The sequence below is a fragment of the Mustela putorius genome, unplaced genomic scaffold (genome assembly GCF_011764305.1).
Source record: "Mustela putorius furo isolate JIRA1106 unplaced genomic scaffold, ASM1176430v1.1 tig00003859_pilon_pilon_pilon, whole genome shotgun sequence".
In the NCBI taxonomy this organism is placed as follows: Eukaryota; Metazoa; Chordata; class Mammalia; order Carnivora; family Mustelidae; genus Mustela; species Mustela putorius.
In genome coordinates this window covers 12,247,632-12,268,490 of record NW_025422011.1, presented here as the reverse complement: position 1 = coordinate 12,268,490, position 20,859 = coordinate 12,247,632, and the positions used below count along the sequence as shown (strand labels likewise).

The 20,859-nt window shown below is 38.0% G+C and overlaps 1 protein-coding gene across 2 annotated transcripts in view; it reads right to left on the bottom strand.

Annotated features, from left to right (window-relative positions):
• Nucleotides 1-2,583: 2,583 nt before the first annotated feature.
• The window catches only part of CSTF3 (cleavage stimulation factor subunit 3), a 67,230-nt gene continuing 48,954 nt past the window's right edge, over nucleotides 2,584-20,859 (bottom strand). For both annotated transcript variants that reach the window (XM_013057969.2, XM_013057970.2), the window contains 18 exons: nucleotides 20,787-20,819; nucleotides 20,300-20,397; nucleotides 18,696-18,762; nucleotides 18,579-18,613; nucleotides 18,361-18,487; nucleotides 16,936-17,013; nucleotides 16,012-16,174; nucleotides 13,517-13,626; nucleotides 13,026-13,142; nucleotides 12,694-12,768; nucleotides 10,210-10,353; nucleotides 9,538-9,640; nucleotides 7,921-7,990; nucleotides 6,298-6,493; nucleotides 4,681-4,834; nucleotides 3,915-4,009; nucleotides 3,710-3,770; nucleotides 2,584-3,293 (listed from right to left, as the gene is read on the bottom strand). In XM_013057969.2, coding sequence (XP_012913423.1) covers nucleotides 3,091-3,293; nucleotides 3,710-3,770; nucleotides 3,915-4,009; nucleotides 4,681-4,834; nucleotides 6,298-6,493; nucleotides 7,921-7,990; nucleotides 9,538-9,640; nucleotides 10,210-10,353; nucleotides 12,694-12,768; nucleotides 13,026-13,142; nucleotides 13,517-13,626; nucleotides 16,012-16,174; nucleotides 16,936-17,013; nucleotides 18,361-18,487; nucleotides 18,579-18,613; nucleotides 18,696-18,762; nucleotides 20,300-20,397; nucleotides 20,787-20,819 — 1,929 coding nt within the window. In that variant the 3' untranslated portion in view covers nucleotides 2,584-3,090. The remainder of the gene's footprint in view (nucleotides 3,294-3,709; nucleotides 3,771-3,914; nucleotides 4,010-4,680; nucleotides 4,835-6,297; nucleotides 6,494-7,920; nucleotides 7,991-9,537; nucleotides 9,641-10,209; nucleotides 10,354-12,693; nucleotides 12,769-13,025; nucleotides 13,143-13,516; nucleotides 13,627-16,011; nucleotides 16,175-16,935; nucleotides 17,014-18,360; nucleotides 18,488-18,578; nucleotides 18,614-18,695; nucleotides 18,763-20,299; nucleotides 20,398-20,786; nucleotides 20,820-20,859) is intronic.

Below are 20,859 nucleotides of genomic sequence, written 5' to 3'. Positions count from 1 at the left end.
AGAGTAACTTCTGACTTAAAGAGCAAACCCAGAACTGAAGAAGCACCTTCAATTCCATTGTTTTCATTCCTGCCGCCTCTGCTTTCTGAAGTACTGTCTTCGTCATGCTCAAAGCAGAACTCTGGTCAGGGTTCAGGGAGGAAAATTTAGAAAATGGATGAATTGTTTTTCTTGGCTTTTATTCCCAAAGCTTGGTAAGCTGACCCTTTTGTTGAATATGTAAGATTTTACTTAGATCAGGAACATGGTACCGGAGTTTTGTTACTTTGTATAAATGATCTCACAGGACTTCTGAAATTTTTATTAAATAGAACTTCACTTAAAAAATAGTAAGTAGAACTTCACTTGCTGAGTGTCAGGTAAGAGGACTACCGACATTAAGGAAGTTTGCTTTGGGAAATGAAATATTGTAAAAAATGTATGAACATGGTAACTATGCTTTCACTGTCGTATAAATGAACTCTTGGTTTTACGTGCTAAGCACAGACCAATAGAGGGTTATAAAATTACCAAATAAATTTATAATTATTGATCAAGGTTAATATGCTGACAAAAGCATGTCTTTTCATTCTTTTCTAATGGTACAAATTTGGTTGTTCAGTTTTTCATTTACTTAGTAGCTACTACCTTTTACTTTCCTAGGAGTGGCAACACGGATAAAACCTCTCATGTGAAATTCAGTGCTAGAGGCTAGAGTTTGATTTTGTTCAGGAAGGACTGAGTCTTTTCATCTTACTGGGTTCTAGAATTCTCTAGAAAATGTCCTTGCTTTTATAAAAAGGAAAAATATGGATATCTTTTGGAAATTTCTGGGTCTAGCACTGTGGACACAGGAGAGTTCCTGGACAAGTAGGACTGGCTGTATGAGCATCCACACATTAGAGTTCCAAAAGTCAATGCAGATTTCTAACACCATGCTGCTTGATCAACTGTATCTACAAAGGGAATGATCAAATACGCAGAATCACGTTAAAATCTAAACATTCATATATATATATAGCAGAACATTAGAAAATGGTTTCTCTTAACAAATAATCCTTTTTGTGTTTATAGATCAAACGACATTCAGGAAAAAAACATCTTAGAAATAAATGGAGTAGGAATAATTATAATGCCCCATTGGCTGCTCAGTGGTACTTTTCATCAAGGTTGGCGCACATGTGTTTTCTTTTTATTATGATGCTAAAAAAAAAATCATTTTTCATGCATTCACATAGCTTTGTTTTGTCGTTCATGCAGACATTACAGGCCTTTGAAGCCATTTGTCTTTAAATCACTGCCCAAAGTAGCTGGGTGATGGACATTGGGGAGGGTGTGTGCTATGGTGAGTGCTGTGAATTGTGTAAGACTGATCAATCAGGTCTCTGCCCCGAAAGAAAATGTTACATTATAAGTTAATAATAATTAGAAACAAAACAAAGAAAACCCAGAAACACTACCCAAAGATAGCACTTCAGGAGAGTCTGCACCTCTGTATTTTAATTCCTGGGAAGTTATTTGGTACTACTTGTGTCTTTCAGATTGTTTTGATGACAACCATATTAAGAAAAAGCTACACAGCTTAAAAGCAATACTTGAGAGGATAATACAATCTGAATTAGAGCCAGCTGACTTTGTTTATAGGATAAAATTTTAGCCTTAATGGGAAAAATACAGGAGACACATGCTTTGAATTACGACAATATTACCTGGCTACATATAAGCTTATGCAAGAAAAAGATTCAAGATAACGTCTTTTCCATTAAAAGCAAGAGTTTTGTAGAAGTATTTGAAGCTGATTTTAAAATGCATTTAATCACTTTATTTTTAAAAAGATTTTATTTATTTGACAGATCACAAGTAGGCAGAGAGAGAGAGAGAGAGGAAGCAGGCTCCCTGCTGAGCAGAGAGCCCGATGTGGGGCTCGATCCCAGGACCCTGGGATCATGACCCGAGCTGAAGGCAGAGGCTGTAACCCACTGAGCCACCCAGGTGCCCCTATTTAATCATTTTTTTATTCAAATTCTAAATTGCATACCCAATTTGTAAGTTTCTTTATAACTGTAATACTTTCACTTTTCCCCCCCCTTCCTTTTAGCTTTTATTCTGAATCACAGCCCTTAGGCTCAACTATTTCTGTGTCTCATAGTTTTTCTAGAAATGAGTCAAGAGGAGGTAATGTTGCTAACAAAGCATGAAACCAAATTCTTAGGACTTAGAATTTAAAGCTATCTGCGCGTAGCTCCTGAAGAACATGTTCTTGAGCATGGAGTACCTTCTGAAGTACATTTGTGAGAACAAGACAGTGGGTGGTGAAAGGAATTCCCACACATTGCTTTTAAAAGACATGAAAGGTAATATATCTGCCTCAGACTGGGGGAAAGAACAGTCATATTTGAGGATTTCTAAATGTTTAATTTGTCTCTTAAAATCAGATCCCTCTGTTTACAGTTAGCACTGAGGCCAGGAGAGGACAAGTAGGTAAGTGTACATAGATTAAATACAAGATGACCTTTCTTTGTATTGGCATTTATTTTTAAAAGGTATTGGCTGAATAAGTAGCTATTTTAAATAAATTCTGAATGGAAGCAGCAGGAGGCATGACATTTTTGAGATCCTTTTATTTTTTTAAAGGATTGTTTTAAAATTTTAAACTACAAAACCGGTTCCATACATTCTGCCATAAATAAAAACAAACGATAAGGCAGGACTCTACATCAGCAAACAGAACTGTTTTCAGAAAATGTGATAAAATGCTTTACAATCATAAGCCATCCAGTTTTTAAAATAAAACTGTTGAAAACTCACAAATCTTCAAGCGGCACATACAAGACACCCTTGAAGAGGGAACAAAATGTGGTTCTGCCGTTTTGTGCTGTTCTCACATTTTTGAAAACCTAGTTTTGCTTAGAGCACAGATCTGTTCCATATTCTAAAATCCACACAGGTTGGTTGGTTTTTTTTCTCGAGAACCATATGATAGAGGCACCAATGACAATACAACTTTGTTTCCAAGAACCTTGTAACAAAGCATTGTCTCTTTTAAACATATGACTTAAGAGGCAAAAATGGAATCCTGGAGTTTCTTCCAGAGGCTGGTTGGAGCCCGCCTCACCGAATTCGCTTCTGCTGCCGCGCTCTGTAGATGTCATGAACGGGGGGAACGACGGCGCCCTTTTCTTCGTCGTCGTCGGAATCTTCGTTGGGCCTCTTGACCGCTTTGGTGAGTACGGCGTTGCTCTCCACCGGGCCGTTGCCCTCCACCGCCAGCTCCGGGGCGCCGCCCGTGATGATCCGCACGGCCTCCTCGACAGCTGCGCAAACCACACGGAAAGGCCTGTTGGGGGCGCCGCAGAGTCCGCTCTGGGGAGAGACTCTGCAGGCGCTACCTGACACGTTTGCGGTTGGTTTCAGAACCTGCTGCTGGCCGAGCAAGGGAGGGTAGTAGTGATGCTACATAATTAGAGGGAAAGACAAAAGCGGCTCTTACAAGGACTTTCAGAAGCCCAGGGTCCTAGTGCGTGTTCCCATGAATAGAAAAGACCTGCTTTTGTGATGTTTTACTCAGTGGGATTAGATGTGAAGGAGCCTCTCTGTACCAAAGAGGGTTTGATCACTCTGAGGCTTCAGGGTACAGCAAGATGGCTAGCTGAATCTGGAAACTTCAGGAGCAAAGAATAACGGTCTCCTTCCTAGAAGACGGCCCTAAAGCGGGGCCTTCATCACTTACTATTTGGTATCTTGCATCTTCGGAAAATTTCCATCAGTTCATCCACTTGTACAAAAGGACCCTATTTTGACACAAATAAATTTTAATCCCCAATAACTGACAAGTTAAAATCACACGACTTTACATTTTCCGTAAGACAAGAAAAAGCACACAAGTATTATAACCCACAGAGCAAGTATTATCAAGAAAATAATAGTAAACAAACCTGGAAGCAGATGGGAGGAGGGAGAAGTTTCATCAGAACGACGGCTGCAGGCGGCACCGGGAAAACGCCCCCGGGAACAGGGTGCAAGCCGGGTGCTGCGACACAAGGAGAAGGAATCAGACAGGAGGGAAGAATTTCTACACAGGGCTAAAATAAATCAGAAGTAATCTATATAGAGAGTTCTAGGTCTGTGTTGCTTTGTTCTGAACATTTTGAATTGCCTTTCGAGCTTCACATGTTTGACGAGCTAAAGTGGAGGCGAGAGCGCCCTCTCCCCCGCGCGGCCGCTGGGAGGCAGAAAAGCAAACAATCCAGGGGTGGGACGTCCGTCAGTTTTTGTCAAAGACCATTTCTAAGCCTCGTAAGTCATGTGTGCGGCAATCCTGTTTAAAGTCGGTTACTCAACAGCATGTTTAATCATAAGGGCCTTGTGTTCAAATAGGATCGAGAGGCGCTACTACCCATTAGTAAGTGTAAGTAATACCAGACAGCATCGCTGGAGTGAGTGTCCAGTTGTACGGGTAGTTTGTAGGGAGCAGCATTTCTGCCCAAACTGGTTGCTGGAATCTGAATTGTTGAGGGTATTTTTGTTTTTAAGGACATTCTTAACTCAGTTTGCGGCAAAGATTACAGCCAAGTCACTTGTCATAGTGACCCTGAGTCTAATAATTAACCTGCAATGGAAAGGTCACATCAGTCCCCCCCACCTCTGGATTTGAACCAACACACAGAGGTCTCAGTACTGGGTCTAAAAGTCATGGCTTACGTGCTAAATGTCGTGGCTGAAATGGAATCATCTGCTGAGTGTCTGGTTTAGGGTATTCTGGTTTTCTATCCACTTCATCTTTCAGAACAGGCACTATAGAAGGAGCTACCACTGGGTCTGGAATGATAGCTGCTAGCTTAGCACGGGAGACATCCTGAAAATGCAGAACAGAAGAATCCTAAACCTGAAAAAGGGACTTGAATATAATTGTGCAACTCTACAATCTTGAGGATACACTGAGAATAACTGGGTTCAAACCACAGGAAGAGAACTGAGAGGGAACAGAACAGAGAAGTTCCTCTGCTGCAGGCACTGGTGTCAGTCAGCCTGTCCAGAGCCCCTTTTGCCACCATAGAGGTAGAAGAACATCTCACTTTCTCAGAATCTGCTCATATGCCACCTCATGGTGGCAAATCTGAAGAAGTAGGCCCATTGCGGATGGCTTGTTCGCTCTTCCCACTCACATTTTATACACATGGGAATATATTTAATTCTCCCCCCCCCAATAAAAAAAGTTGAAATAGAAATAGAAGATGGAGAATTCATATTTAAGAAGTAGTTCAACTCGGAAATAGAGCTCTATTTTCATTAATTTCCATTTTCATCTTGGCAAAGTTAAAATAGTCCTTGCTAATAGGTGGTCTTAAAGGTCTTTTGCTTTTCATTGAGAAGTTAAACTAGAAACTAAATTTCCTGATCCCTGAGCAGTCAGAGTAGTTATAGAATAGGAAGCTGGGACTGGCACAGAACTAGGGCTTCCACCAGTGAAAAGGTCTGAAGCTTCAATTATGGGTCATTTTCCCCATTTAAATCTTGTTCATACACCAAACCAGCGAGACACAGGCCAGAAGAGGCTCCTGAGGAGAATGATGGTCAAGAGTATCCTAATGCTGGTTGGGTCCCTAAAGGGACCCAATCTAGGATCTGTGGCTATAGCTTCCCTTTGGACTTCCATCTTGGTCTTTGTTTTCATGACACAGGAAAAATCAAGAAATGATAAAACAATGTTTTTCTCAGCAAGGGCTATTTCTGGAGCTGCATAAACATTAATCTTAGCCTGAACAGGTTCAGGGGCCAGATTTCTTATGATTCTGTTGTCTATATAGATGAGTTCCATTTCCAGATAAGCTAATTTCCCCAAGAACCCTCTGAAGTACTATGTTAAAAATACAAAAATCCCCTCGGGAACTTTATGGACTTTTAACAAGCTGTGAGGTTTCTTCATTATACCTACTGAAGCTACATTTGGTTTAAGATCTGTCAAAACACGTTCGTCAGTTTTAAGAACTATTAGAAAAAATAATACCTAAAATGACATTGTTTCTTCCTTTCACAATACCTTCATGTGCCAAGCAGACAAAAGATACAGGGCACTGGCGATTTCAGGGGAAGGCTGAAATTGTTAAACCTCACTCTATTATTTTGTTCAGTACTTTTGATACTTAACGTTTCATAAACTCAAGGAAAAGCCCTGAACTTTTTCCCCATTTTCTGAAAAATCTATTCTAAAACTAATTTCTAGTTCAGAATTTGCTTTAAATGGATGTGTATTCATAAACTATTCTAAAACATGGGGCAAGTAGGGCTACTACATATCTCTTGATCCCAAGTACATACCTTATAACCAAGTGCTTTTAGTTCACTTGCGGAGCAAGGATATAAGTCCATGAACTTATATCTATCCACCAGTAAAGCTGTTTCTTTGCCTTCATACTCTTCTTTGAATGCTGTAAACCGTCTTTTCTCCACTTTGAGTATGCTAGCTAGATCACCAATGTTACTTTCAAAAGCTAGAAATCGGGCCCAGATTTCTCTGTAATAAATACAATCAGTACTTAATTATTCTAGGTTTGGAATAGGGAGTCCATTCACAAAAAAAGCCTGAAGTTCCCTCATCCCCCCCGCTTTTTTTTTTTTTTTTAAAGATTTTATTTATTTATTTGACAGACAGAGATCACAAGTAGGCAGAGAGGCAGGCAGAGAGAGAGAGAGAGGAGGAAGCAGGTTCCCTGCAGAGCAGAGAGCCCGATGTGCGGCTCGATCCCAGGACCTTGGGATCATGACCTGAGCCGAAGGCAGAGGCTTTAACCCACTGAGCCACCCAGGCGCCCCACCTCATCCCTTTTTTTAATTAGAAAAAGCTCTTTTTTTAATTATGATTTTCAAACTTAAGGACAGTATAACAAATATCTATAGACCATCATCATTACCTAGATTTCATCATTGTTAATATTTTGCCATATTGGTTTCACCTTGCTTTTGCTTAAGTACTTGAAAGTAAGTTATAGATAACACTTCATCCTGCACATTTGTGTGTTTAAGCTTTTTTTTTTTTTTAGATTTATTTGGCACATCTTCCTATCCCCTTGTGGTAAGAGACACATTTACCTTAAAGAGGGTAAACTCTTGGTGGAAGAGCTGAAAAAGGAACATATACAGACTTCCAATTTCTCCTGAGTAATGTGGCTTCACCATTTTGTTTAGTGGCATGAATTATGTGGAATACAGTCTTCACTCAATATATGAATAAAAATATATTCTAAAATCTAACATGCTTCCTTTTGTTTTCTCATTAACATGGATTATTTGGGACATATTTGTACCTCAGAACTGTTGTTAACAGCCAGAATTAATTTTCTGAGACTCAAATGTCATTAAACACGTTTGTACTCAAGTAATACATGGAAGCCTACTGCATACCAGGAACGGGACTACTATAAAAAGCCTGTGTTGGCAGATGTTATTATTTGATGAGCTAAGATTTGGAAAGGTTATGAAATGTATCTAGGGTATCATCGGCTGAGCTGGAATTTGAACCCAAGACTCCAGAGCCTTATTATTTCCACTGTACCACTATACCATATTCCTGTTTGATAAAACTGACAGCCAAAAGCATAAACCAGGGATGTAATCTATCAAACTTTCAATATGTAAGAGTTTTTGTTCTGAACCATGGTAAAATTTTCAGAAATTTTATTTGTTTATATCAATTTCTAGGGCATTGTAAACTAGGAAGAATATTAAAATATTTAACAATAAATGGCCAACACCTCTTTCAATTCTACCCAGTATATAAACATTAAAAAAAAAATCTTAAACAGGCAGGTATTTGTAAATTACGCTTCAAGAGAGAAGGGAAATTTCTTCTGAAACTTCTAAATAAACATTCATCCACAGATCACAATTCAAGTATTAAAACTGCCATCAGAACCTGACCGACAAGTTTTCCCAACAGCTTACCCAGACTTCTCAGGAGGAAGGCTTCCAGAGGTTAAGACTCGTTCAAACAAAACTCGGGTATTATTGTCCTCTAGGATACAAAAAAGATTTTAAACATTGAAAAATTAAATTTTACAATCAACAGTATATTCACACATGCTTCATCTCGTTTAATTCTCATAAAATCCTCTGCAAAAAGGTAATTACTTCCCCAGTTTTTGTAGATGAATTAACCTGGGGTTCAAAACGAATGAGTTGGGGATGCCTGGGTGTCTCAGTCCATTAAATGGCTGCCTTTGGCTCAGGTCATGATCCCAGGGTCCTGGGATCCTGTCCTGCGTCAGGCTCCTTGCACAGTTGAGAACCTGTGCCTCTGCCTCCCTCTGCCTATCGCTCTCCATGCTTATGAGCACGTGCTGACAAAATCTTAAAAAACGATTGAGTTGATCTGGCTTACTGTTACCGAGTAACAGCTGGAACTAGAAGCCAGGTCTTTTTTTACCTGTAGTATGGCCCTCCTTCTATATGTACTGCATTTATGACAGATGATTTATAACTGGTACCTGTGTGAGGTATCCAATTCGACTTTTATCTTTTTTTTTTTTTTAAGATTTTATTTATTTGTGAGAGAAAAAGAGAGAGTATGAGTAGAGTGAGGAACAGAGGAAGAAGCAGACTCCCGCTGAGCAGGTAGCCCAATGTGGGACTCAGTCCCAGTACTCTGAGATCATGACCTGAGCCAAAGGCAGATGCTTAGCCTACTGAGTCACCCAGGCAGCCAACAAACATTAATTCTATAAGAGAAAATTTCTTTTTAATTAAATGCTCCACTGTCTCATTTTTTGGAGTGAAAGTCCTTTTCCAGAGTATAAAATCACTCAGCTAAAATACCAAATTGTTTTTAAGTTTTATTCTTTTTTACTATATAGGTATAAAGAATGCTGTACATTTTAAAAATATCAAAGCATTGATAGATAGCGGTGATATCTAACTCATTTAAATGACACATAATTGTACATTTCTTTCTTAAACCAACTTTTATGCCATTTCTAGTCAAGAAATTATATGTACTGGACTGTGGGTAACTAGGCTAAATGAGACATATACATATGTATTCGTTATATGAATCCCTCAGCCCTGTGCCAGGTATAAGGTCGGATCTTAATATTACAGCAGGGTAGAGAAATAAAGATGGTAATAAACATAATGTTTCTTTTTGAAATCTCTCCTCTAATAGCCTCCAAGCATTTCACTTTACTACTTGGGCATCTTTGAGTTTTGGTGGCTAAATATTTGTTGTCTTTTCCTCCAGCCCCGACCCAGGAAACAAGAGATGAGCATGAACAACTCTTATTCCCAAGTCTGAATTTGTGGCTTTATCCTATTAGTGATGGGACTTCACTGATGAGGTATTAAAGATCATTCTGCAGAGTCAAAAGCATCTACCATTACTCAAATACAAATTTATGGTTGTTAGGCCACAAATATTTCCTGAGTGCCTAGTAAGTGCCGGTTCCACTGTGATGACGGAATTATAATACATTTAAGAAAAAAGAAACCCAGCAACATATTTTCAGAGAATGATATTGAGGGTTTAGTATTAATTACATAACCATTATAGATCTAAAACTTACTTACCATTCAGGTGGGAAAGATAGTCAATATAGGCCAAGACATATTCTGGAATGTCTCCATATTTCTTTAGACCCAGCTCAAAAATCTTAAAGGCAACAGATTTGTCCTGGAAGTAGAAAGGAATGTACTGATTTCTATGAAATGTCAGACAAGATACTCAAAACAATATTAAAACTATGACACCTAAGTAAGTTACATAAAGTATTAAAATGGAAATTAAAATTATATAAGTAAAAACTGCTGCATTCAAAACCAAGGTGTTTAATAAGGCATCAGTTAGCAGACAGTGGGGATTTGGATGATGCTCCATTTAACTTTACACAGATACACTTAGACTTCCTTTACGATACAGAGCAATTAAAACTTAAGGACAGAAACTAAGACTACCTTTTTTTTTTTTTAATGTATCTCAGATGAAAGAATCTATTTTACCTTTCTTTTCTTTTTTTTTTTTTTAAGATTTATTTATTTATTTATTTGACAGAGAGATCACAAGTAGACAGAGAGGCAGGCAGAGAGAGAGAGAGAAGCAGATTCCCCGCCAAGCAGAGAGCCCGACGCGGGACTTGATCCCAGGACCCCGAGATCATGACCCGAGCCAAAGGCAGCGGCTTAACCCACTGAGCCACCCAGGCGCCCCTCTATTTTACCCTTCTATTTTATTTCAGCACTTACCTTACTACAGTAATACTCCATGAGTGCTGCAGTAACATAGACGTGGTGGCGGGTTCTGGTATCTTCTCTTGCTTTTTTAAATATCATTCTTCCAGATTTGATACCTTCTGCTCTTCTTGCAAATTTCATATATTGGATATATACCTATGCAAAAAAAAAGGAATTTCTATTCTACAGATTAGGCAGAATGTGATCCCTGTAGCATCCAAAACAATCTCACCTTATTCTTATACTAGTATGTTTCCTGTATTGAATACCCAAGATATCAGAAAGCTAGGTTATAAGTAGTGCTCTCTTTAAGTCCACAAGCAATTTTTTTCTGGTATTAAAGCTGCATGCAAATTAAATTTTTTAATGCAAATAAATTTTTAAAAATTGATACATAATTCACATACCACAAAATTCACCCTTTAGAGTGCACAATGGTTTTTAGTATATGCATGAGGTTGTACAATCATCACTACTATCTAATTCCTGAGTATGCAATTAAATTATAAGGAGGTAATAAAAGTAAAACCATTAGAAAACATTCCATTAATAAATGCCAACACCTAGAAACTCAAGATTTAATCTAATGTTTAATAGTATATGTTTCACTTTACATTTTCTTGGTTTATTGCTTTAAAAAGCCCACTAACACTATTTTTCCAAAGACCACATAATGTAACTTTACTGATAAACTATTAATGAGTCATTTTATACTAAGCACCACAGAGTGCACAATACATGATAAATATGTAATATCTGTTCAATGAACAAATGTTTCTGGACTAAGAATAGAGTCCTAATTTGCCCAGTTTTCATGTCAAACTATGTTACCCAGTTTTGATAGAGGTATGGATGAGTAGATGAATGAACTATGAGTTCCTTAAGGAGAGGGATTTTCTCTAATTTGTCATTGTACTTCTGGAATCTAGCATGGTGCACAGAACAGTTCACTAAATGAATTTTATTTATATTTATTAATTTTAATTTTATTTATTTATTTAGCAGAGAGACACACAGCAAGAGAGAGAACACAGGCAGAGGGAGTGGATGAGGGAGAAGCAGGCTTCCCACTGAACAGGGAGCCCAATGCGGGGCTCGAGCCCAGGACCTTGGGATCATGACTGAGCCAAAGGCAGGCAGACAATGACTGAGCCAACCAGACTCTCCTAAATAAATTTTTTAAAAAATATTTTATTTGGGGCGCCTGGGTGGCTCAGTGGGTTAAGCCACTGCCTTCAGCTCAGGTCATGATCTCAGGGTCCTGGGATCGAGTCCCACATCGGGCTCTCTGCTCTGCAGAAAGCCTGCTCCCTCCTCTCTCTCTCTCTCTCTCTGCCTACTTGTGATCTTTCTCTGTCAAATAAATAAATTCTTTAAAAAAAATAATATTTTATTTATTTATTTGAGACAGGGATCACAAGTAGGCAGAGAGAGAGAGAAGGGGAAGCGGGCTCCCTGCCAAGCAGAGAGCCCGATGTGAAGCTTGATATGGGACCCTGGGACCATGACCTGAGCTGAAGGCAGAGGCTTTAACCCACTGAGCCACCCAGGCACCCCCACTAAATGAATTTTAAAATGATGAATAAATGCAAATAATCAAAACAGTGGAATCCCAATACAAATAAACCAAAAAGCAGAACAGATCTGACTTCAGGAAGAGGCTCTAGAGCTGCGCACACCCACCGGAGCCCTTGTCCTCTGGATCAAAGAGCTTCATTGCATTCTTACAGAAACTCAGGGCTTTGAAAACCACTATTATGGAGCAGAATTCAGGATATAGTGAGTTCCTGTCTAATTCCTTCCCAGAATGTTGGCTTCTCTTGTTTCCACTTATTTAAAAAGAAATATTTATTAGGCAACAATTATGTGGCATAAATGGCTTTAAACCATAAACACAAGGAAGGTGTTAAGAGAAAGCACTACTGCTTCATACGACTGCATTAAAAAAAATACCTGAGGGGGTGCTTAGCTGGCTCAGTTGGTAAAGCATGTGACTCTTGATGTCAGGGCTGTGAGTCCAAGACCCACACTGGGTGTGCAGCCTACTTAAGAGTGGCTCAGTGGGTTAAGCTTCTTCTGCCTTCGGCTCAGGTCATGATCTCAGGATCCTGGGATCGAGCTCTGCACTGGGCTCTAGCCCTGCACTGGGCTCTCTGCTCAGCGGGGAGCCTGCTTCCCTCTCTCTCTGCCTACTTGTGATCTCTCTCTCTCTCTCCTTCAAATAAATACATAAAATATTTAAAAATAAAGAAAATAAGAAAAGAAAGAAAGAAGAGAAGAGATCAGTAATTGACTATAAAGGGGTCACTTGAGGGAATTTCTGTGAGGTCATATAAGTGTTTTGTATCTTAATTGTGATGGTGGTCCCATGACTCAATGTTACTGGTCTGGATTCATAGAACTATACCAAAAAAAACAGTGAGTTTTAATATATGTAAAGTAAAAATTTTTGTTAAAGCTGCCTACAAAGGTGTAAAGAGACATAACGTTACTCACCAAGGTTGGGTCAATATCCTCAATTGCCAGAAGTCTGTTATATATACTGTGAACTTTCTCATACTTCATGCGACTCTAGGGTGGTAGAGAAGAAGCAGATATAAGTAGACAATCACAAACAAGCCGGATTCGAGCTCTGAGGAATTTAGAGGCTGTACCCCACAATGGCACCTGCTTTGAACATAAATATATAATGAGCTGAGGACTAATAACTGTTCATTTTGCATCATCTCTACCAAAAGCAATATACCTGGCAAAGAAGCAGCCAGAAAAAAATTCAGTCCTGCAGTAAAAAATCCAATTATAAGAAAGTTCTAAATATTGTTACTAACCTCTTCATAATCTGCATATGCAAAATAAAGAAGCATATTCTTCTTTAATAAAGTGCTTATAGCTCTTTCATATATATTAGCAGCTTCATCACTAAATAATTTGGCATTATTCATATCCTAGGAGAAAAAAAAAGAAAGTTCACTCTTCAATAATTTTCATAGAGCTGAAAGAGAATGAAACAGACACTCACATATATACATATGGATACATATGCACTTCTGGATTCTAAAAAAATTCCAAAGACTTCTTAACACACAGAAGAATCATTCAAGTATTCTAAATGGCTCATCATTTTAATAGATTAAAAACAGTTCCTATATTTTAATTCTGACTAAGGTAGCCACATATAACAATGTCACTAAGCTTTATATTATAAGATTAACATTTTCAATACCTATACTTCATTACCAAAATTCAGTGTTGTATTTTTAGCAAATTATTGCTCTATTAAAACTATGAAAAGGCCAAAGATGGGGAAAGGAATACATACCCCCTTTTCTGCAAGCAGTTTACTTGACTGCTCAAGATACTGGGCAGCTTCATACCAAATATCAGGGTGATGGCCGAGTACAAGCAGGCACTGTTCATAAGCAAACATAACTAGGGAAGACATTCACAAAATATTATTTAAGAAACTATCAGTACAAGCATTATTACTAACTTAGTAGGCTAAAACAGCCCTCGATTATGAATGATTAGAAATAAAAACTATAATGATTTCTGGCACCATTATCTACCTAAGCCCCATCCATTCATCTATCATTTATCAAATTAGTACTTATTTTTTTTTTAAAGATTTTATTTATTTATTTGACAGACAGAAATCACAAGTAGGCAGAGAGGCAGGCAGAGAGAGAGGGGGAAGCAGGCTCCCTGCAAAGCAGAGAGCCCAATGCGGGGCTCGGTCCCAAGCCTGCAGGACCATGACCTGAGCTGCTGAAGGCAGAGGCTTAACCCACTGAGCCACCCAGGCGCCCCCAAATTAGTACTTATTGAGCACAAACTGTATGCTAGGGAATGTGAGAGATACTGAATGTATCAGTGACTAAGACTTCTTATACTCAAGGGGTGCCTGGGTGGCTCAATCACTGGGCATCTGCCTTCAGCTCAGGTCATGATCCCAGAGTCCTAGGATGGAGCCCGTGTCGGGCTCCCTGCTGGATGAGCCTGCTTCTTCCTCTCCCTCTGGTTGCTGCTCCCCTTGCTGTGCTCTCTGTCAAACAAATAAATAAAATCTTAAAAAAAAAAAAAAAAAAAAGAAAAGGCTTCCTATACTCAAGGAGTCTGTCCTGTGTTGGGAAGATATCATGTAGACAATTATAAAACGTAATAACTATTATGATGAGGAAAGTACAGTGTACTCTTGAACCTGCAGCAACAGAACTTTGCATAGTTAGACTCAAGAAAGGCTTCCCTAAGGAACTGACATCTAAAGCAAAACCTGAGGAAGGGAAAGAATCTGGTCAGATCAGAGAGTAAGTTGAGCTCAGAAAGGAACAGGGGACATAGTGTAGACAAAGGAAATTATCTGCAAAGGCTTACAGATAAGACAAGACTGAGGAGTTGTTTAAAGTTCCAAATTCTAGTTCTGACAGTAGCAGAGTTGTTTCTATCAGACTAACTCTCCTGAAAATAAAAATCATAAACCAAAATAACAAAAAAAAAACAAAAAACCCCAAAACTATTTCAAGGCATGGGAGATTGATCAAAAGAAACTTATGGCCAAGACAGAAACCAAAAAACATTGAACCCTTAAAAAATCAGAACCACACAGGGTAAGATCCATATTTAATAAGACTTTTCCCCTCAGGGATACATTGCTGTGTGTACAGGGATAGTTAGATCTCAAGTCAAATACTGAAGTCTTACTGGCTTAAGGGAAGTAACATGGCATTCTGAGCTATGAGAATAGGTAGAAAGTTAAGGGGGGAAATCCCCAGCAAAGAGAGAGTCACAGAGAATGGTGCCTGAACATCTGAGCATAAATGCCCTCAAATCTTTAGTTGGCCTCTAAAATGTACTTAAACACAGAAGAATACAAAGAGCTCAAGTGGAAAGCAAAGCTGGAAGGCTAAAAGAGCTGAATAGGTTTCCTACCAGCTGCCCACTGTAATGAAGATCAAGTTTAGAATTGGAGTCCCATGAAGTTAGAGGTTCTGGGCAAACACCTTGAACTTCCCCCTCCGTCTAAGGAGTAACGACTTTGTCCCAGGACAAAGAGATTTACCATAAAATTAAAGGCAAATCTAAAATAGATCCATCCTAACAAGGTCTAGGTGATCTGTCAATAATTTAACTCCCTGCTAAAATAAAACTCAGTATTTTTCAGAGGAAGATGAGAGAACCCAGTCTTCACAATTTATCATTTGTACATCTGTATGATGTCCTAAAGAAAAGTTTTAAACATCTAGACTCTGACAAAATAGGAAGATGTGACCCACAGTCAAGAGATAAAGGAACCAATTCCATGATGGCAGACATCTAGAACTTCAGAACTACTCTTATATATATGCTCAAGGATATAAAGAAAAAGGTGTTAATAAACATAGAATCTCAACAGAGAAATGGAAACTATAAAAAAGAAACTATAAAACATGCAATATTTTTTTAAGAAGACTCCATGTTGGGTATGGAGCCCAATGGGGGTTTGAACTCATGACCCTGAGATTAAGACCTGAGCTGAGATCAAGTTGGATGCTTAACCTACTTAGCCACTCATGCACTCTCCAAAATTTCTAGAATGGAAATATATAGAACTGAAAAGTATAATATCTGAAATGAAGACTTCACTGGATGGGTCTAACAGCAGACTGGATATGATAAAACAAAGGTCAGTGAACATGGATGGAGAAGAATCTATAGAGCTTATTGAATCTGAAGAACCTAAGAGAAAAAAAAGACTGGAGGCAAAAAATAGCCTATGGGATAATATCAAGTGGCTGAACATGTATGTAATTGGAGTCCCAGGAGGGTTAATCCTGTTACCTCTTTTTGTGATAAGCGTCTGATCTTCTGTACGAAGAGGGTTGCTCTTTTCCCACTGTATGTATTTCTTCCACATATCCACCTGCTGGGCTTCTTGGGGAGTATTCTGAGGAGGCACTGAGGGAGCATTGCGGTCCAAACCTTTCATTACTGTCTCATATTCCTAGATAACAAGCATTTAGAATTCTGTGGTGAGCCTCGGAACAACTCAGATATATGGAATGGAGTTGATCAGTTTGGAATACTTTGTTCAAAATGCCTATTTTCCCCAAATACCACTTTGTTAATATAATCTAAAAACTACTGAAGAACAGAGAGAAAGATAACAGAGGATGACATACCCAAGAACAGGTCCCTAGGCCTGAGTGAACAGAACACCTCTGGGCCCTTTCTACAGGTGATCTAGGAGGTCACTCTCCAGGATAGAAGAGCTGACAGATCAACATGACTGATGATCTGGTGGCATCACTACTGCCAACTTTGGAGAAACTGTCTTTTAAAATTTCAATAGTTTGTATTCCTAGGCTATCTTCTCTGCCTCTTAATAGTGTCAATGAATGGAAAGGTATGCACTAAAGACAAAAATCTGGTCCTAAGAGCTATGAGACCACAAAGTAGTACAGTATTCAAGTATTTATGAGGATAGGAGGAAAGCATAGAACTCTCCGTCAATCTCAGGTAGAACCTGTCTCCATGTCCTGGTCAAGTATTTAAAAAAGTTTCTTCCAAACGTGATTTGTTCTATTTTTATCTTTAACATGTGTGTAAAGAGGCACTTCATTTCAAATATATCTGCTCAGATGATGAAATTGTCATTAGTTAAGACTGCTAATAACTGAAAATGCCAAGAGGAACATGAAACAGGGAAAGCTCTTGTATAAACAACATACTCATTAAAAGAAGTGATCTGTTGGAATTCCATACCTTTGCTACACGTCTAGCATTCATGTAATCTCGACTCCGATCTTCAATCATTTTTTTAGCTAAATGAATATTGATACCCTATGAAAACAAAGAGAAATGTATATTATTTTAAAATTAAGTATGTTTTAAAATTAGTACAATACAGTTAATTTGTGCAATTACTAAATAATTTTAAACTCTATATTTTGAAACATTTTGTTAATAAAATAAAGGTTAATCACATTACATGCTTCAGGGATCAAGGAGGATCTGCTTATATCTGTTAGGAGGGTGTAGTAAGTCTCCATGCGTCAGGAATTTCTAAAGATAAGGAATGATTTGGAAAGGGTCTATTATTTCATATAAAATTCTATTAATAAAAAAATGCTATACAGATTCATCAGATTGAATAGCCAGAACTTTGCTTTAAAATCCCTTTTCTCACTAGGTCTGTGTAACTTTTTTTTTTTTTTTAAGATTTTACTTATTCATTTGAGAGAGAATAGAGCATGTGTGAGGGGGAGGAACAGAGGGAGAGGGAGAAGTAGACTGCTCGCTGAGCAGGGAGCCCTGATTCGGGACTCAATCCCAGAACCCTGCGATCATGACCTGAGCTGAAGGCAGATGCCCAAAGAACTGAGTCACACAGGCACCCCAAGAGAACAGTTTCAACACCCTACATAGTTCTTACTCATCACAAGAGATATAAGAGAAACTTGTAACGATACAGCTTATTTGGCAAGTATGTTCCTATATATAAGCTGATTAGCTCAGCTAGTTAAAAATATGCCAGTGAGGGGCGCCTGGGTGGCTCAGTGGGTTAAGCCGCTGCCTTCGGCTCAGGTCATGATCTCAGGGTCCTGGGATCGAGTCCCGCGTCGGGCTCTCTGCTCAGCAGGGAGCCTGCTTCCCTCTCTCTCTCTCTGCCTGCCTCTCTGCCTACTTGTGATCTCTGTCAAATAAATGGATAAAATCTTAAAAAAAAAAAAAAAAAAAAAAAAAAAATATGCCAGTGAGACAAAGATCTTGGACTGCAGCTCCACTGCAAGCTGATAAATCACAGCACTGTAACTACATCAAAGACTTGCAATGCAACTAAACATGCCTACTGGAAACAATTCTAATAAGGTCCCATTTCATAAGCAATGAATGACAATGTGTATGTATGACTGTGTGGATATGGTTTAGCATTGAATATAAGTGGTTTTGTAAGAATTATAATTTCTCCCAGGGTATTCTCTGAAAAATAATTCAGTAATATTAGAAGACTCACAAAGCCTTACAAAAACATTAGGAGTAGTTCTCTGATTACAATCAATATAAAACAGACCTGTGTAGTACCAATATCCAGGTACCTTATACTAAAGAGGCTAGAATCCATAAATCCAAGTACATAAAGATTAAAAATGGCTTAGTTATAATAATGAACTACTCTGGCTAATTTACCTCTTCATACTTGTTATAGTCTCTCCAGAGTTGTTCAATGTTGATCATTGGATTAACACAACCTCGTTGATAAACTCTTCGGACAGCTGTTATTCTCTGATTTTCTGCATAAGACCCAACAGCTTCCCTGGCATTGGATTAAAAAATGCCAACAATTATAGTGTAGCTAAAGCAACTGTTCACATGGAAGGAAAAAAAAAACCTATAAAAATACTTACACGCCTTTTAAGAAATTGATGTAATCCACCCAAATCTAAGAAATAAAGTAAAATGTCAGTATCTTTCTTGATATTTTCAACATATTAAGTGTAAGTATGGAAATAAGTTAACTCTACCTGATAAGACATAATTTCCATTCCAATTTTATCTAGTGCAAAGTCATATGCTTGAGCCATTTTTTCTCTGAAAAAAATGTGAAAGACATGTTTATTTTTAAGATTTTATTATTTTTTTAAGATTTTATTTTTAAACAATCTCTACATCCAACGTGCAGTTTGAACTCATGACCCCAAGATCAAAAGTCACATGCTCGGGGCTCCTGGGTGGCTTAGTCCTTAAGCATTTGCCTTCGGCTCAGGTCATGATCCCAGGATCCTGGGATCCAGTCCCACATCAGACTCCCTGTTCAGCAGGAAGCCTGCTTCTCCTCCTCCCTCTCCCATTCCCCCTGCTTGTATTCCCCCTCTCACTGTCTCTCTCTCTACCAAATAAATAAAATCTTAAAAAAAAAAAAAGTCACATGCTCTACCAACTGAGCCAGCAAGCCACCCTCCTAAAGATTTTATATTTAAGTGATCTCTATACCCATGATGGGTTTCAAACTTATAACCCTAAGATCAAAAGTCACATGCTCTACTGACTGAGCCAGCCAGGTACCCAGAAAGACATGTTTTTTTAAAAACAAGTATTTGTCTACAACTAAAACAAAACTAAAACTAAAACTAAATCTATAATTTATCTACAACTAAAAAATATATCTAACACTGACTGGCTGGCTCAGTTGGTAGAGTATTGACTCTTGATCTTGGGGTTGTGAGTTTGAGACCCATGCTGGATGTAGAGATGACTTAAAAATAAAAACTTTAACAACAACAAAAAAAAAACTTAAAAAAAAATTATAACTTCTGATCATATGATCAAAACAGCATTTGGACCTCTGTATAAGCAGAAATATAAAGATATCTTGGCAAGTACATAAAGAAAGTTCTTTTATGTTTAGTCTGTCGATGTCATTAATTTATGTACTTTCTTTTGCCTACTGTTTGTGAGCTTATCAAAGATAAAGCCCACGTTTCACTTAACCTTATATCCTTTAAACTGCCTAATCCTGCATATAGCAGATTCAAATATGGAAATATCTGGTTCTCTGATTAAGGAGGTAAGTTATGTCTGAAGACGTATTAGCTCTGAAGTAAAATTTAGGAAGAACTTCCTCTTCAATATAAGGTAAAAAAAGATAATGAGGAAAAGGAAGTAGAAAATTCTAGTTACAGAAATAACTTGCCTGTTTGTTATACAAAAGATGAGCTATTTGAGAAAGTCCATTACTGAGTTTTCATGAGGATGGATAGGTGGGTGTGAGTCATCACGGGGAGTTATGCTATAAGAGAACTGTCCAAGACACCTTTGAATACGTAGGCAGCACACTGCATAGTAAGCTGCCAAGAGTAGTGCTCTGACAAGTAGTTAAGATGCTTTCTGTGGAGTTTGACAAGCCTGCCAACAAAGTGACTTGGCGTTGCAAATGTAGTGTTTTGAAATAGAAGGGCTTAGGTGATTCAATTCTCCAGGATAAGACTTTCTTTGAAGCACTTGTTCCAAGTTTTACTGACTTCTCAGAGAACCCTGAATTTCTGAAGTCACCCCAGAGTTAAGAGAAGGTGGGACTGACTATGTGCCTAGAGAGGACTTGTTTTCTTAAGATCTTTTTTTAACTTACTTGTAACTTGGCAGTTTACCCTTGGTTTCTCGAACATATGAAAGATAACACTTCCATAAATCAATGTGCAAAACCTTCATAAGGCATCTCTGAAATAGCTATAAATACAAGAAAATATTATCAGAATCCACTGTTAAAAAATTCCACATGTATGTGGGTAAAATGGAATATTAAAGAAATAAATTCAGCTCTGCTCATGAATTTATCTTCTTACAGAAAAATGGCAAATTTAACAAATCCCTCCTATTTTCAGTTTAGATAATCAAAATCATTCTGATGACTTTTGCCAGTGGAGTATATTTTCTTTTCCAAAATTTTTATTATGAACATTTTCAAGCATACAAAAAAAGTTGAATAAGTACAGTGAAGTCCTATATAATTACTACCTAGATCAACAATTGTTATGATTTTACTTTATTTGCCTATGTGTGTTAAGTCCTAAGTTACACTTCAGCATAAAATTGAAAATATGTTTATGAGGACTCACCTTTTCAACCTTGTCATAATTTTTAGCTTTTATCTAAAGAGAAATAGAGAAAAATACAGAATTAACATTATTG